The sequence below is a fragment of the Aulonocara sp. 'chitande type north' Nkhata Bay genome, linkage group LG6, assembly GCF_057382095.1.
Source record: "Aulonocara sp. 'chitande type north' Nkhata Bay isolate Kocher_YH1m ecotype deep benthic linkage group LG6, A_spYH_male_GT1.1, whole genome shotgun sequence".
Lineage (NCBI taxonomy): Eukaryota > Metazoa > Chordata > Actinopteri > Cichliformes > Cichlidae > Aulonocara > Aulonocara sp. 'chitande type north' Nkhata Bay.
In genome coordinates this window covers 10,922,782-10,941,405 of record NC_141349.1, presented here as the reverse complement: position 1 = coordinate 10,941,405, position 18,624 = coordinate 10,922,782, and the positions used below count along the sequence as shown (strand labels likewise).

Genomic DNA, 18,624 nt, shown 5'->3' with positions numbered 1-18,624 from the left:
CCAAACACTTCTTGTGTCATTCCAGAGTTGAGGTCGCAGGTTATGGTGCCACCACTGGACTAGCTAATGAGAAAAGAAGGAAGATGATTTTTAACAAATTTGTTGTATTAAGAAAAAAGAAAACAAACCATCCAAACTGTTACTTTATTAGTAAAGAGATGTTGCAGATATTTGTACTGAAATTGTATTTTTCTTCATTTCTAATGTGTTCAAAGCAAAAACAAGCTTTTCCTGTGAGCTCAGACCATTTTATTTCTTTCTGCTGCATTTCTGCATAAAATACAAATCTGCATCATTTTTTAAAAAGTGCTTTAAGCTGAACTAATTGTCCCTTTTTTCTAGAACCTGGTGAATCACCCTCTCTTCACTGTGCAGAGACTGAGGTTGTCAGCTGTACAGAGCTCAATGATATTTTACAGAAATAATTCCCCGAGGTCCACCGAGTCAAGAGCTATCAGCACTGGTTCTGTGGACAAAGTCCTGGGAAAGATATATGTCGAGTGAGTTTGCATGATCCCTCAGCTCACAGCTGCATTTATTAAACATTCAAAATACAGAAAGATTTTATAAAACTGGGAAACTGTATTTCTGTCTTGCAGGGAGACTCTGGTGGAGGAGTGGTTCATAATGGCAGGATTTATGGGGTCTCTTCTTTTGTGGGAGATCCGGACTTTGTATGCAGAGCAGCGGCTGCCTTCATGGACCTCTGTGATCCTGAGTATGCAGATTGGATCAGGAAAACTATCAACCCATAAAAAGCTGTGAGGTGTGGATAACTGTAAACAAGCTGAAATAAATAATCTTTTAGAGTTTAGCTTTGGTTTCTTTTATTCTCTTTGATATAAGCAGTAGAGGATTTCAGAATTTCTGTGTTATTTGCCAAAAGACGTTTTTTCAGCTGCACCCACACACAGTTTCTTTAGATAACTTCAACTGCAGAAAGTAAAAACTCAGCATTAAGTTTCAAATGCAGTTTTAAAGATAATGATAATATGGTGGCCCTGAAGAAAACACCCGTCAATAGAAAAAGCTGCAAAATCCTGCAAAATGTAACAGAAGTTGAATAAAACACAACGGAAATAGAAAAAAATGCAACAAGGCTGAAAAACTGAACAAACAAACAAAAAACAAACACAAATTACAACAGAAATAATAACAACGATATAAAAAATAAAATAAAGTAGAAAAAAAACATTCTCATCCTAAAACTTGGTGACAAAGTGGAATATGGTAAGGAAACACTCACTTAAGTGCTGTCATTACTCAAAGGTTCCTGATAATCATGCATGAAGTGATTTCTGGAGGGGAATGAAACTTAACTGAACTGCTCCCTGTGACATTTTGACCTGTCAAACGCAGGCGTAACTCCTGTTATTCATTGTTGTATTGCAGGTCTGCTGTGCACGACGTCTGTGAATCTGAGTAATTTGGTACAGATGAAGGAATAAGACTGCTCAGATGCTTTGGGTGTCACGTAATGATCCCTCAGGTTTGGGTGTCTTTGGTGCCCTTTGATTTCAATCTACCTGCACATTGAACAGAAATCCTGCCATGACAGAACACACTAATGCCTTTTCAAGGGAGAACCGATCCTAATCTGAGCTGTCAGCCCCAAGTTCTCTGCAGTCATCAAATCAAGCATAATCTGGTTTGAACAGGCTCCCTGCCTCACTGCAAAAGCCTTTTTACCAGCTGCTGTTTGACAAATTGCAAAGCCTCTGAAGAGACTTTAGAAAGGGGGAAAAAGGATATGAAGAAAAAGCTGAACAAAAAGCTATCCATGCACTGTTTAACATTTCACTTGGAGCTTATTGACTGTATTATATCTGTGGATTGCATTATAGCTTCTCTGAGAGCTTTGCTCCCTGAAGATTTTATGATCTGTGAACGCTGATTCTCTCTTGTGGCTGTAAACCAGTCTGCTCAGCATGGCACTGCATGGCAGAGTTTCTCTCCATTTTTTTGAATCACCTTTGCTCAGTTGTGCTCCTAACTGGTCTCCTGAGTTTGGCTGTATTCCTGGACTTTGCCCTTTAGTTACTCTTCAGTCTCTTTGACACACAGGCTGCCAAATTTGAAATAACATTTTTAGTTTTGGAAAAAGAAGAGCGTGTCTAGCAAATTCTTGCACATCCTTGTTCTTAAATAGCACTTTTCTACTCAAGCACTCAAAGTACTTTATACACCTCATTCACCCATTCATACAAGCACTTTTCTGTACCTAAGTTCTTTCTATCTAACATTCATACTCTGATGGACACGTGAAAGAGCAGTTTGGGGTTCAGTATCGTGTCCAAGGATACTTTGAGATACAGATCAGATCAGGCTGCGATCGAACCTCCAACCTTCTGATCGGTACTAATTGGACGTTTGCTGCTGCACATGTAGCATCACAGCTTAGAAGATGGTGGTGTGGAAATGTGTTTCCCATTAACAATTGACTAAGAAACTCTTAGTCAAGGGTTAACGTCACTAATGTCAGTATTTTCACTGACTCTAAAAAGGCACTGATCTTCATTAGATTAGATCAACATTGTTCCTTAATCCTGAGCTGTACAGGAAAATAGATTTCTGATACACATGTACATAAACAAATAAAGAGAGATGTTTCCCACCTGCTGAGAAGACAACAAATGCATAACCTGATTACCACCATCTCACATCCTCTGATTTCTGGCACCTATAAGTGAGATTGATTTCACTGTCCTGCTGTCTTGGCCTTTAGGAGAACACAGTGAGACAGATGAAGCTTGCACCAGATGGTGGGAACACAATGATCGTGGTCTTAGACACAGCATCCACACTCTGTACATGATAGTGTGTGTATGGTGCTGTTTGCAGGAACTTGATGAGGCTTTGCTTAAGTGGAAATCCACTGATGTTCAAGCCCCAGGGAAGTGGGCGGGGGGATAGGACCTCTGGGGCCCTCTTCCTGATGGAGCCCTACCTGACTCCTTTCACTGCTAAAGCAAGAATGGTGCCACAACTCATTGAAACAATACTTCATTTCATCAGAATCATCAAATGATTCTGTTAAAAACAACCGCCCAGTGTACTTGCATGGCAAACATCGTGATTAGATATTCAAGAAGAGCCTCTTAAAGATGAAGGTCTGTGTCTCTTGACCTAAACACATAATCCAGTTAAATCTGATTTATGTTCATTAATGCCCCTCACACTGTAACTTAAAGTAATAAATCGGTCACTGATTAATTACAGAAGTACGTCTGTGAGCATAAAGATGTAAGCCTTGGACCATCAGGATAAAATGTGGTTGGGAAACTTAACAAGCTTTGATAAAACTTCATCAGTAGCTCAAGCAAGACCTCAAAACCTTCGATCACCACGGGTGGTTAGCAGACTGTGGTTGTACCATGCAGCCTAACAACATGCAGTAAATTGCAGGTTAAAGCAGTCTGCTTACACATTGTTAAACGAGGGAAGGGAACTAATGTGGCTGTCACATTACCCTTTTGTCCCATTTCATCCCAGGACTTGATTCAATTGCTGCTCACTTTCTACAATACTTAAAACTGATCAGTAGGACCTGAAACTGCAAACATTCAAACATTCAGGCCAACAATCAGTTGGTGAACATATTAATCTACTACAATTAGCAAAAATGAATAAATAAACAGAAGAAAGTTAGAGTGATATCAGAGTCATGCAAGTTTTTGACCAGCAGGTTAAACTCATGCAAATTAGCTTCATCCAGGCTCATGAAAACACTGTCCTGCTTATAAACAGCAGATCATTTGTGTCAGTGTCAGGATGGTTTATATTTGAGCTTTTAGTTCACACAGAACAATTTTTATTAAATTGTTTTTAGCGATTACGAAAGTCTGTGAATCCCCAAATTGTTCAGTTGTTCTCTTTGCTCCCCATGAGGTCACTTTCACCATGTGACAAAAACAACACCCCACTCTACACACTCGGGCCACCAGCAACTTTCTAAATCCTCAATAAAAAGCTGACAGGTTGCAATGATGTTCCAAAGAACTTATTAAGAAAACAACTAAATACACAGAAAATGTTATGAAAATTGGTTTATTTTATATCTCATAGTTTTAAATGATGCAATAAAAATATGTACAAAACATCACAAACTGTAATATTTTACAAATGCTTACGTCCTGCTGATGCAATGGAGACATCTTCCAGTGACAGTCTTCATCAGTGTGAGTGTGAGGAGGATCCTAAACCCACCAACACAGAAGTGCATGTTCACAACTCCCTCTGTGCAGGCGGGGTCAGGACCCTCCTCACCTAGGGTGAGGAGGGTTGGTGCTGTGGCCAGTCAGGTATGAAGTGCTGAGAGTGGATCTTTGGTCCTCTGTGCAGCTCTGTCCACTCTCAGCTGCCCTGCAAAGTAATAACACAAGAAAGACGTCATTTTAACACAAAACAGCATTTTCATTGTTGGTAGCTGCAGTATGTTGTTAAAAAGCAATTTTAAACCCAACGTATACACATGAAAAATATAAATAAAGCTAAACCTACAGTGCTGCTGACATAGGATGATGATTTATACCAACTATTGGAAGAATTTTGTCTTCAATACAGTTTGTTGTCAATGTGAGGTGATAACTTACATAGTTGGAACACAGCACCACTCTCCCGTTTTTCACTTGGTCATCCATCCTTCTCATCGGGTTGGTTGGGGTAAGGCTGTCTTCTGGGTGGGGTGTTTGCTCCATCTTGGACGTAACTGGAAGTAATAACAACTAAAAAACTACCTTTAATTCACAATGTAATATTAATATTAATGTCACATATCAACAAAAAAAGCAATACATTTCACATGTGCGAGTCACATGTTCTTATATCTGTAAAAACAAAGTTTAAAAACACATTCTAACATAAACTAATCAGAGTCACTGTCATCCATGGAAAGGTTAAAAGGCCTCTCCCAGAAACGTCTGACTCCAAAACTACCTGAGGATGTTGAAGGGGCATCAAACTGGTCACTCACCTTGCACCTCTTTGCACTTACCTCTTCGGTGCAGATGTCTTCTCTGCTTCTCTTTTCTGAGGAAGGAGCAGCAGAGAGATCAGCTGAGGAAGAAGCAGCAGAGGGAGCAGCTGAGGAAGAAGCAGCAGAGAGAGCAGCTGAGGAAGAAGCAGCAGAGGGAGCAGCTGAGGAAGAAGCAGCAGAGGGAGCAGCTGAAGAAGGAGCAGCAGAGGGAGCAGCTGAGGAAGGAGCAGCAGAGGGAGCAGCTGAAGAAGGAGCAGCAGAGGGAGAAGCTGAGGAAGGAGCAGCAGAGGGAGCAGCAGAGAGAGCAACTGAGGAAGGAGCAGCTGAGGAAGAAGCAGCAGAGGGAGCAGAAGAGGAAGGAGCAGCAGAGGGAGCAGCTGGGGGAGGAGCAGCTGGGGGAGGAGCAGCTGGCGGATCACCAACTGGGGCAACAACTCGAGGGAAGAGTGGGGCATTGGCCTGGCCGAAAGGCGGCATGGCGATGGGGGCAGCACCTGGAGCAATAGGACGTTGCCAATCGTGCCAAAACGGCTCTGGAGGGTGCTCCCGGATGAGAGGGGAATCATCTCTCTCATCCATGGTGTCATACCCAGAGTCATCGCTAAGCCAATCCCCCCACTCTTCTGAGTCGTTCCAGTCAGATGAATTGTCAGTCTGTTCACTCACCTCTTCATCGTCTATAGGTAGGTAGGGGGGGTACTCACCATACTCACCTTGCTGTTCACCGACATCAGCATCTGGTGCTTCATCAGAAGAGGGTGAGGGTGAGAGAGGGATAAAATACCTACCATACTCACCTTGCTGTTCACCGTCATCAGCATCTGGTGCTTCATCAGAAGAGGGTGAGGGTGAGAGAGGGATAAAATACTCACCATACTCACCTTCGCTGATACGCTGGGTATCAGTGTCCTGAGCTTCACCAGAAGAGGTGGTGCTCTGGAGACTGTCATCCAGGATCCTGATGACTTCAGGAAGGCCTTCTTCTGCAGGGCGTTCAACCACATAGTCAAGACGCCCTGTGAGGAAACAATTTTTAAAATAACATTAGGAATGTAATAGACACCCAGTGTTAAAGCAACAGACCTACATCTGTTAGTTTGAGCAGAGGATGAGAGAAAAGCATTTTATGTCAGACTGAATGACACTTCTACTTGTTCAATCTTTAAGTGAAGTTTTTTAATAGAAGACCACCAAACCTCCACCAAGGCAGCTCACTCTGTGTACTTTTAAGGTGACACTATATTGACACTATATATGACACTGTATTTTGTGTACATTCAATTTGTTTTATTTGTTCCTTGTAAGCCTTTATGCAAACACTATGTTGGAATAGGTAATGGATAATAGGTATTGATTTGTAAATAGCCGGACATGAGTAACTTATTATATAAATATACTACAGTACATTTATAACTAACCATGCAGCTCATTCTCCTGTTTTAGTTACAATTCACGATGTCACACATTTTGAAAAAAGCTCATAGGTTAAATATGTGGATGCAAACCATAATGTAACATTTAGACCACATGTACCAATTGCATGTCCTAATATATATATATATATATATATATATATATATATATATATATATATATATATATATATATATATATATATATATATATATATATATATATATATATTTTATTTTATTTTTTTAAAATAAAAACACAACCTTCTTGGCAAGAGTTGGCAAGAATTGCACACACAAAGCTCTGCAGGTATGTCTGAAAATGATGGTCAAGTGAAAAACAAACAAACAAACAAGCAAACAAACAAACAAACAAACAAACAAACAAACAGAAACTCTTAACTCAGAATCCACATTTTTAGAAATGTGCACAAGGACTGTATCTGCCATAAGGACAGATACATCTAATCTGTGGTAAACATGCTATCCCTGTGTAAATATCCCTGTGTACAATATCTCTCTCTGCTATCTAATAAGGTTAAAAGCATTACCGTAACAGAAGATGGGTCTTAATGCCATTATTACTACTGTTTTCATATTCTTTTGATATTATTTTATTTGTATTTTTTTATCTTTGTGTTTTGCAGCAGAGAAAAAATATAGTTTATGTCAATAAAGCCTTTGATCCGGAGAAGAAAAGGATGTCAGGAGGGGACCTGGATCTGTGTGTTTACGCCTGCGTGTTCTGAGGCCATGACATCTTGAAGATGCCGTTACCACAGAAACTGATTTTTGGGCATTTTACAAATTTTAGTCCATTAAGCTATTTTTAACCATTTCATTTTAAAGAAAAGTGTCAAATTTGAAGCCTTCAAGTCAAAGTAACACCTTTTTTCATATTCATACACCAGTCGTTAATAATTTCTACACCTCTCCCGGAAAATTTAAAACATACAAACAATTTACGGGAAACAATCTTGAATACACATATTTGATCACGTTAAAACTTGATATTCACACTGGAACTTGTTAAATTATTACAGTAATTTACATTTAAAGAAATTTTCAAACGTACCTGCAGCGAAGTCCAGGTGACAGTCGGGGAGTCCGGGTCCACGGCGAGCCATCTTCAAACTTGAAAAACAAAAACAAGTACAAACGATCCACAGATGAAGTACTTGTTATGCGTTCAAGTTATATCCGCTTCCAGTAAAATGTTTTGCAAAACTTAGCTTTCCACAGGCTGAGGTTGGAGCAGGTCGAAACAAGTCCACGAGCAAGTGTAAACAGACGTTTGGAACCTTGTGAAGCATTTATATACCCTCGGCGGCCATGGTTACGGTTGTCAACGTGTACACGTGCACGTGATAGAACTATCCAGTTGTTCAGTCTGACCTCACTAGCTGTGTCTGGGTCTAAACTCCGCTGCAGGTCCATATATCAAACGATCACTATGGCATTACTGAGAGTTGAAAAACTGTCTAAAGTCTTTCATTTTTAATAAAATGATCAGCGTTCTGCTCTACCAGGTGTAACAATTGAGTTTAACATCCAGGCATCCATGAAAACGGAATTTATGACATTTAACAGAGTTAGAAGTTAGCAGGGCGTTAGCTCGCTAGCTTCTATCTAAATACAATATAGCATGTCCTGACTGCAGGGTTTTGGAAACAAATTCAAACGTACAGCTCTGCTATCACTTCCAGCATAAATGAAGACAGAAAACTAAACAGCAGTGACGTTTGTAGGGTTACTGAAGTTGGGCTAGCTGGTATATAATGATGTGCTACGTGACCGCTAGCGACACAGCTATGTTAGCATAATATAAACAAGCTAACTTTTTTCCACTCCATAAACGTTAATGTGAGTGTTCTCGGTGATCAGGAACAAATGTAATCGCATGGCAGGATGCTGAGATAATCCATCCACAATACGAGGTTAGTCATTCATATACTGCTGCATGGGCTGGGCTGTAGTTACATACTAAGGTTTTAAAAACTGAGCTTAAATAAATGATTAGCGGTAATAAAAGCCGAGGGAGGTCAACAGTGATCACTGACTGTTTTAGGAGCTTTTTGAGATCAAATAGAAGAAAATACATAACATTAAACATGTTAACAACACAAAAGCCATATTAAACGCAGACTACTTTAGACCCGGAAGTAGGATTCGTGCGTCACCACTGAACAGCTAAATTCGTAGGAATGTTTTAGCTTATTATTTGGATAACCACCGTCATTACAATAAATTAAATTTGTAGTCATTTAAAACTCACAGGCCTACAATCAGCTGGCCTATATAAAAAACAAAAACAAAATTTGAACACAGTGCTGAGCTGCATCTCAAATTAATCTTCCAGCTCTCAGCTGACATGTACCAGAGCCCGATGGATCAGTTGATCAGGATCATTGGCCTGATATAGGTCTATCATAGTGACGTGGCTCTTAATCAGTAGGGTTATATGTTTCCCAATATGATTTTTTTTTTTAAAGAACATAATGTGGATTGTTTTTATTTGTTAGCTGTATGGGCAGCATTTTTGTGTATGTGATCCCTTTTCTTAAATTACATTTGCTATATACACATATTTTGCTCTCTTAGTATTTTTAGAACCTGACTAATACTGAAAACTTTAGGGTGATACTGATAAAAAGGAGTTAAAAATTTAGATACTGATACATTGGTCGATACTCTTTTTACAGATAGTATACAGATTACAGAACTTAGAATGTATACAGAAATTCATGTTTTTTGCAATGATCGTTCAAAATTGGTTTACATTTGTAAATAAATACAGCAATATATCTGCAAGATTTGACCAAATTCACCACTCTTTTATACTATGCTAAACAATCAAAGATTAGCTCATGTCTAGTTGAATGATGTTTTAAAAATGTGTTTTCCTGTAGTGTTAATCACAGTGATGTTATGAAGTAATGTATGAACCTGACGTATGATAATATTTATCTCTACAGAGGAAACATCCATCGAAGATTGAGCAGTACAATATCACTGTGGCATCAACATCTCGTCAGCGAAAGACCACAGCCACACCAAACAAGCTCTCAGCAAATACACAAGCCAAGTTACCAGACCTGATGTTGAGAGCTGCAAACAAACATGTTCCACAAGCAACTGTTGACATGCTTGTCATCAATTTCACATGTGAGGGTCTACAGCCATTTGCAGTGCTAGAACAGCCATCTTTCAAAGAATTGGTTACCACATTACAACCTCAAGCCAAAGTCATCTCCAGACCCACTGTCCGTGCCAGAATCTGTGAAGCTGCTGATCACATGAAGATGACTTTGGTTGCAGCATTGGATAAAGTCAAATTGGTTGCTACCACTACTGATTGTTGGTCAGCTCATCAGAAAAATTACCTTGGAGTCACATGCCATTGGAGGAAGAGTCCCTGGAAAGAAGATCTGCAGCACCAGCATGCAAAAGATTGAGAGGGTCTCACACATTTGACATGCTTGCTGGTGCGCTTGATGATATCCATTGCCAATACAAGATTAGAGGCAAAGTTGTAAGAACCACAACTGATAGTGGATCCAACTTTGTCAAGGCCTTCCACATGTTTGGGGCACAAAATGATGCAGATGAAGATGAAGATGAAGCAGACCCAGAAACTATTGACCTGACTGACCATATTGACTACCATGAGGCAAGTGCAATTCTTGATGAAGACTCTGGTTTGGAGTATCAACTCCCGCCTCATCAGCGATGTGCATGTCACCTGCTAAACCTTGTGGCAACATCTGATGCTGCCCTAGCAGAGAGCATGAATGAAACCTACAAGAGGCTCTCCCGTGCAAGCTTTGCAAAATGCCAGGCCATTTGGAACAAAACTCATTTGGCTAATGAAGTGGTAGAGGACAAGTGTGAACTACAGATCATTCGTCCCAATGCAACACAATGGAATTCAACCTACCTTGCCATTGAAAGGATAATACGCATCATTGATGAGAAGGGGGAAAATGACATCAGGAGCATTTGTGAGGAGTTCAAGGTGATTAAATGTGAGTAAAATTGGACACCTACCAATATGGTTGCAAATTTTGTGAATTTTCCTTAATGGATGGTTAAAAACGTGAGCAGACTCTTAATATTAAATCAGAAGATCCCTATTATAGTCATGGTGGGTTTTGTTGTTGTGTCTTACAGGTTGAGTCCTGCAGAAGTTGCATTCCTTAGGGAGTACTGTACCACCATGAAGCCACTGGTGAAAGCTTCAAACATTCTTCAGTCTGAGTCCACTTCCTTTATGGGATGGCTCCTGCCAGTAATCCAACAACTACTGTCCAAACTTAGCAGGCTGGAGACATCAAGCAAGACATGTGTGCCACTCATCAGGGTGATCCGAAGGGCCAGCTCTGTTCTAGGATGCCCTCTGGACCCAGTGGAGGTGGTGAGTGACAGGAGAATGGCGGCTAAGCTGTCATCCCTGTTGGACAACGTCTCCCACCCCATGCAGCAGACTGTGACAGCACTGAGCAGCTCCTTCAGTGGGAGACTGCGGCACCCACGGTGTGGGACGGAGAGATTTCGCAGGTCTTTCCTCCCCACTGCTGTCAGACTCCACAACAAAGACTTTAACTGAACAAACACACACATCCACACATGTGCAATAACACTAAGTGCAATAATCTTTTCTGGCATCGTTGTATTTTACTCAGTTGTATATAGCATTCGTATTCTATTTTTATCTTATTGTATATTTTTATTCTATTTTATTCTACTGTATATAGTATATTATTTTATTCTATTCTGTACAGCTGTGTACTGTATTTATTCTTATTGTATTCTAATTTTTGCGTCATAACTTTTGCACTGTCCACTTCCTGCTGTGACAAAACAAATTTCCCACATGTGGGACTAATAAAGGTTATCTTATCTTATCTTATCTTATCTTATCTTATCTTATCTTATCTTATCTTATCAGAGCCCTGCAAAATGGCCTTCAAAAGCGTTTTGGAGCGATGATGGAGGATCCAGAGTTGGCTGCAGCTGCAGTCCTCTTACCCAAGTTCAAGACTTCCTGGACTGACAGAGCAGATGTAACAGAGGCTGGTAAGGATTCATGTGATCCCATTTTTGTGTATTTTTACATTTGAACACATGCTTAAGTGAGTATTTCACCTAATACATTGTAAGCTATTGATGGTCTGTCCTGAATACTAAACAATCCTTTTTGAGAATTTGCCGTTTTTAAATTTGTGTTCAGGAATAATCACTGAAATTTAAATAACAAAATTGTGTTATCTACTTACAATTACAGCCTTGACATACATCAAACAACATCTTGAAACGACAGAGCATGAGAGTGAGGATCAGCAAAGAGAGTCATCTGATGAAGATGAATTCTTCTCCAGACCAATCTCCAGAAGGCTGCAAAGTGCAGTTGAGCTTGATGGTTACCTTGCTTGTGCCACAGACACCATGGAGCTGCTGCACTCCTTCTCAGGTATCAAAAACCTCTCTCTTAAACTGAACACAGCTCTGCCTGCTTCTGCTGCGTGTGAACGACTTTTTAGCTGTGCTGGTCTACTCTTCACAGCCAAACCAAGTCGGATTGCCTCTGTTAATTTAGAAAACCAGCTCTTGCTGAAACTGAACAAAAGGTTCAAGTGTGACAGAAATGCTAAGAGTTTAAGACACTCACCTGCCTGTTGTTCATTGTATGGGGAAAAGTTTAAACGGTTCTACGCATGTTCAGAAACATATTTGTCATTGTTTTAACAAACAAAATTCCTTCTTTTATATCTACATTTATTTACAAAACAAGTTACCTTTCTATACCTTGTTCATCTGAGAAATGTGCTTTGAACATAAATATTTATACTGGTGAATCGAGTTGAATGCCTGCTATTGACGACAGAATAAAACATCAGTCTGTTAAAAAGTAATTAATACTCTGAGTAGTTTTTGAGAAGAGTACTTTGTACTTTTACTCAAGTATTTTTTTAACACCAGTACTTTTACTTGTAATTGAGTACAATTTAACCAGTGTAACAGTACTTGTACTTGAGTACAAATTCTGAGTACAGCAGGTGGATGAGGGAAAGGGGAGGAAGGAGGAGGAGAGACCCGCGGACCGGCCGCGTCTCGTATTGAAAAGGAACCCGATTTGTCCCGGACTTCAGCTTGAATGGAAAAAAAATACACAAAGCTGGAGTTCTTCTGTGTCTTTACGTGGCCAGCTGCCTCTTCTTCTCCCATTCTCTCTCCCTCTCTCTCCTGTTGCTACTTAAATCATGAAACTGATCAATGATCAGCTGATCGCTTTTCTCTTAGAGATACTATATAGCTCATGCTTACGGAGCCCCTCTGATGACATCCTCCAAAAAATAAATAGATTGTGGCGACAAAATACTACTTCCTGCCCTCGAAATAGTATAAGTGCCCACGAAATACTTATTTGTGGCCACAAAATACTATTTCGAGGGCACGAAATAACGTGCGCACGAAATGCTAATTTGTGGGCACGAATTGGGTATAACGTGGCAACGAATTACGCATTTGTGGCAACAAATAGATGACGTGCGCACATCATATTGATACATTGGACAGCTGTGTAGAGACATAAGCATAAGAGTAGGCTAAACCTGTACAACATGGCCAGAGACAGTATGATTGAGTTTTATATTTGTCATGGTCTGCGTGGCAGACCTTGGGTGTGTGGGGAAGGAGGACCCAAAATGCGTTTATTTACAGTGGAGTAAACAATACACAATAATAGGTCTAGGTCCCTCAGACCCAGATCCCTGACAATTTTAGGCTGGGAATGAGCTACACATGCATTTTGAAAAGCCTGGCACTGAAAGGAACCATTATTATGGAGAGACAGTTAAACAGGATATTAAGAGCCCAGTTGCATTGCAGACGTAAGTACGACCCGGACGTTGGGATAGATTCTATTGTCAACCAACTGCAAGGGCCTGGGAAGGATCACGGTTATTGGTCAAGTGTTTCGTGCTCACAAATAAGCATTTCGTGCGCACGTTATACCCATTTCGTGGCCACGAAGTAGTATTTTGTGGCCACAATTTATTTATTTTTTGGACCATGTCATCAGAGGGGCTCCGTACATGCTAATATCACATCTTCACATTTTTTTTAGAGGTAACAATAACTTTGCATTCTCGCTACTCAGCATGCTCTAAAACAGGTATATGTTAGCAATGACAACATTTAACAAATGTTTTTAAAATTCTAGCCGTGCTAATTAGCCTTAGGATTGGTTGAGGTCTGTGAAAGCCTTTGGAACAAAATCAGTCTTGTAAAGCTCACTATTTTCCAGCTGAGCCTATAGCACATTTGTTAAAGTCAGTCCGGATTGTACAGCTTCTAATCAGAAACAATTAAAGTTTGTTTCTTTTTTTCTGCTCATCAATCTTTTTCTGTAACCAGGATACCTGGAAAGTCTTAAATAACTCATGTTAAAATGTTGCAGTGCTGTAGAGTGGGGTCATGTTAACAATCCATTCAAACTTGTGGTCTTCAAGGTCAACTTTATCAACTTAATCTAGAAACTATCATTCCTACAACTGTGCTGTGTATATGTCACAACATATAGCAGGAACCTATAAACGTAACTGACCTTTGACCTCTCCTTCAAGAAGGTACATGTAATGTCCACAGTGATTAGACATACTTAATAAAACAGTGTGGGGCCCAGAGTATTGTTGTGCATCAGTGTGGAACATGTCAGTAACACTGAGGGTTACACACACTTTGCCAGGTACACCTGTTCACCTGCTCATTAAACACAAATGTCTAGTGAACCAATCAGACGTCAGCAAATTAAAGTATTTTAGCATACAGACATGTTCATGATGACCTGCTGAAGGTCAAAGCAAGTATCAGAATGGGGGAAAGAGATTGCGTGGTTGTTGGTGCCAGATGGGCTGGTCTGAGTATTTCAGAAACTGCTCATCCAATGAGCTCACAAAATTATCTCCACAGTTTACAGACTGTAGTGGCAATCCAACCAGCAAAAGGCCACCTGAGGGAATTTGAAGTATTTCCAACTCATCCTGGTGATGAGGTCAAACACAACCAGTACTTTTAACATTTTATCAATTATTTACCAATTTAAAAAACAACATGTGGTAACTTATTTTTAATTTTGCTGCAGACAAGTTGAATGAATGCTTACTGGATCTAGAACACCATTTAGATCATAACAGCTCCTGATCAGGATGAATTTCATTTTCAAATCAAATTTCATGTCGCAGTTTCACAATTTTGTAACATATTATTTCAAAGCTTGCTTATGGGCTTGTTTTGGAGCAGACCAACAGTCAGGCTCGTCTTCACCCTTACTGTCAGACTCTGAATTGATGGTTCTGCTATATCTCACCTGGCTGAGCTCTTGTAATTATTTTGTGATAAAACTTTTTCTATTTTGAGATCAAGATTCAAGTGGAAATCTTTGTGTGTCTGTCTCTCTCCCTTGGTTTCTGTAGAGGTACAGTGTGGGGGCGCCTGGATAAATGTTAAACAGAAGCTAGATGTAGTGTTCCTCCACTGTCCATTAAGGATATGAGGAAAAGAAATGGTCAAGAACAAAGTGTATGGTGTATTTATAAAAGAAAATGGCTTTTAAATTGTATACCAAAACCACCACCAGAAAGTCAACTACAACTTGTTACATAATCATCATGACTGTTGTATCAGTTTAACAGTTTATGGGTTGACTTCTTTCAGTTCATTCACTGTTTACATCATGAAGGAAAAAGAAGGCAACAGGCTGAGAAATGAAGCTGTTGTGTGTCTTTGTGGCCACACGGGGGCAGTGCTGCATAAATAGTAGAATCTCTTCCTGGACACTTTTTCTAGACCTCTTTTTAAATGACTAATAAAGACAACAACAAAATGAATTACATCAGGATCTGATATGGTTTTGTTTTTTTGTTGAGCTTTATATATTTCAGAATGCCTAGAGTTTGTTTGTTTCCCATGTTTTGTGATACAGAACATCTCCTCTCAGACGGCTGTTGTCTCATAATGGGTCATTACCTGGTCTGATGGGGTGTTTGTTCCATTTATAAATCAAGTGATTGATTTGTAAAATGAGAGATGGCCTCTGACCTGCTGACTGGTGTCTGATCTTCTCTGCTCCCCTCAAATTTGACAACTACTCAGCTGATGTGATGGTGGACAGGAAGTCACTAAACCTGGGACTCTGGAAACACATTTCTAGGGATAAAAAGTTAATGTAGATCGTTTCAGGGGATAAATATGAAATGATCGATTTGGTGATTATACTAATATAGTAAGAAAATAATGTATGAAAAAATGATTTTTTATCTATACACTTAACACTGGCAGTCCCAGGCTTCTACCTTTCTACCTTTAAAACCCGCCACCAGCCAAATGGCTGGTAGGCTTTTAGCTAAGCTTTAGCTTCAGGCAAGTGGAAGCTAAATTGGCTAGTCATTCATATGTAAATTGGGTTGTTACCTGGGAATTCTGGAGGGAGGGGAGTGGGGGTGTGTGGATGAGGGGGTGGGGGAGCTGCTAAAAGCTGTGAACTTCCTTTTGTGTTCGTCTTGATGCATTCTCAATCATCCAGGGAAATAAATCTCCAAAAGTCACCAACTTGGAGTGTTTCAGTTTGCCATCTTAGGGAGAAATCAACACACATGGGTGTATGTCCTTTGTTGCTGAGATTTATTGATAAAAACAGTACAAAAAATCAACCATTTGTACACATTTTTACAAATAATTATAAAAAGTGAGTGAGTACATTTCAACATTTTCAGCAATCACTCACAATCCTGCACTGCATTGTCATCAAACGAAACTGTGCAGAGGTGGAAAATGAGCAAAGGAAGCACATCAACTGAAGAAGCTTCTTGGATCAGAAGTTAAACATCATCCAGAACCTTAAAGAAGTAAAGTCGCTTTCTTTCCAGGCTCCTTAGACAACCATGACCTGGATGACTGAGAACCTACAAACACACATGAGCAGCAGTTTATTTAATGTGGACCTGAGCAGTGCCCAAAACAACAACCAAACAATTTTTATTGAACCCCACTTCAGCCAATCAGCAGTCTTTATCTGTTTCAGCATCAAACACAAACCACACCTTGAAGAGAGGTGACAAATCCACAAACACCTTCAAATGTAAACACACATCACACATGATGAACATGGATCCTAACATAGTTGATACTTTTTTTTGTAAAGCCTGATACTAAATGTATGCAGGCCACCTGAACTGCTTCGTCTCGAGTGCCGCCCACTGGGTTGGTCACTAGAACTGTGTGTTGCCATCACTGGAGCCGTGGTTGGTCTTTTAGATTATTTAGACTGGGACTGTTTTTTGTTGATTAGGCGGCATGGTGTCCTGACGGCTGCCTCTGTTGTTTTTTTTCCCAGGAGGAGGAGAGTGGAGCACAGGTGGACAGCAGCCACGGAGCAGATAGCACAGAGTTTTGGGTGAAGACATGACACAGGAGTCGAGGGAGCTCAAGGGATTATTGTGTTGTCTTATTTACTCCACTGTAAATAAAGAGCACTCTCCATCGCACGAGTCCTGCTTTTGGGTCCTCCTTCCCCACTTCACAAAGACTGAAACTAATTATACAGGTAATAATAAAGGAACCAAAAGTTCACATCTATAGCTTTAAATTTGGACAAATCTGTCAACACAACCATCATGAATAGAATAAAATACAAACAAACACTGAAACTAATGAAAAATTACACATGATATATGAACTGTGGAAACTAACTGAACAATAAAACTCAGAATAAACAAATTCAAACATTATATGAAAGGTATAAACTGATTTGCATCTTATTGATTTGCAGGCTCACTTTGCTCCAGGACTTGACGACTGGCCCAACCCGTACAGTCTTTGTCTCTTAATACTGAATGTTGAAAACTGATACTCATGGACACCTTATTTCAGCCTCTTTACTTTGCATAAGAGACCCAAAGCTTTACATCAACATGATGTTGTCTAGTGGACCAGCACGTCCATTACATGTTTTGCTGTTATTGCTGTTTGTTACGAGTTCAAACATTGAGGGTGAGCACAAAACAATAATGGTCCAGAAGAGCTTCGGTCAAACAATGATTTTAATGAACACGTGCGTGGGGAGATGAACACTGCCCACAGACAGCATCGATCTCCGCCCAATGATACACAAGCAGTTGTTTTATACCATCAGGGTTTACTTTTATGACGCACCCTCATGCGTCAAGCAGATACAACACAGGCATAAGTTTCAAAACCACAAATGTTCTGTTGACGACTTTGGACACATTTAAAAGGACATCTTCTCCGTCTGGAGGCCAGGTGCTTCCTATTAATCTTCTAACTCTCGCTTATCTCCTGGAACAAACTGTCCCTTAGGCAGACACAATTTTGCAGTCACAAGCTTTTGCAAACTATTATTTGAACTCTTACACCAACAACGCCGTTAAACTCGCCCTCCCAGAAGCCATCGTCCTCGTGGGTCTCTCTGCTCAGGATGGGGATGATGGCGCCTTCTGGGAACGACAGCTCATCTTCCGTTTGTCCCGCGTAGTCGTACAAAGCCTTTGCGAATGAAACTGCAACACAGACAGTGGCAACGAGGGTATTAAACAAAGCAGGAAATCAAAACTCCGATATTATCTGGTGGAGGCGGATCTCACTCCTCGAGTCTCCGTTGACGGAGCCGGTTGGGAGTTCGGTTTCAGGTTCGGTGGAGTTGCTGGAGGAATGGGATCGGGCGTCCAGCGCGGCCAGCGACTGCAGCATGCTCAGCAGGCTGTTGGAGGAGGGCAGCTGCAGGTATTTCTCCGGGACGTAGCCCACCTGTCCGCTACGGTTTCTGGCCTGGAAACACAGACAATGCACACAGACGATGACAACAGCCAAAAATGTTTCAACAGGAAAACTCCTAATGAGAAAAAATAAAGTCAGATGTAAAGAGTAGGGCTGTAACAATATCACTGCATCGTCGCCAGAATTTAATAACAGCCACAAAGAGAATAATAGGAGAGCTTTTGTTCTCTCTTCCTGAATTAACGAGAAATCTAAAATCCTAAACAAGCCTCTGCTGAATTCATGAAGCTTGATTTCATGAACACCGGTGACCTCCCCTTCCGCTGCTTACTTATTTTCATTCAGATTGAAAACACTCAGAGGTATTGGGATCTCTGTTGGGGCATGCTGTGGGGAATCACAGCACTAAAACTGTCAGGGTCCCTGTGCCTACCCGGTCGGCTC

General features: G+C 40.4%; 1 protein-coding gene across 1 annotated transcript; it reads right to left on the bottom strand.

Annotated features, from left to right (window-relative positions):
- Nucleotides 1–4,479: 4,479 nt before the first annotated feature.
- LOC147327282 (uncharacterized) lies at nt 4,480–7,721 on the bottom strand. The gene is made up of 3 exons (XM_086297385.1): nt 7,709–7,721; nt 7,463–7,564; nt 4,480–5,991 (listed from the first exon to the last, which is right to left on the bottom strand). Exons 1-3 carry the CDS (start codon nt 7,719–7,721, stop codon nt 4,865–4,867), a joined length of 1,242 nt encoding a protein of 413 aa, XP_086153511.1. The 3' UTR covers nt 4,480–4,864.
- Between the last annotated feature and the right edge of the window lie 10,903 nt (nt 7,722–18,624).

Bases quoted from the DNA above. Each gene is read 5' to 3' on its own strand.
- LOC147327282 (XM_086297385.1), bottom strand. The intron at 5,992-7,462 runs GTACGTTTGAAA...GTTTCCTCACAG, and splicing joins TCACCTGGACTTCGCTGCAG to GGCGTCTTGACTATGTGGTT.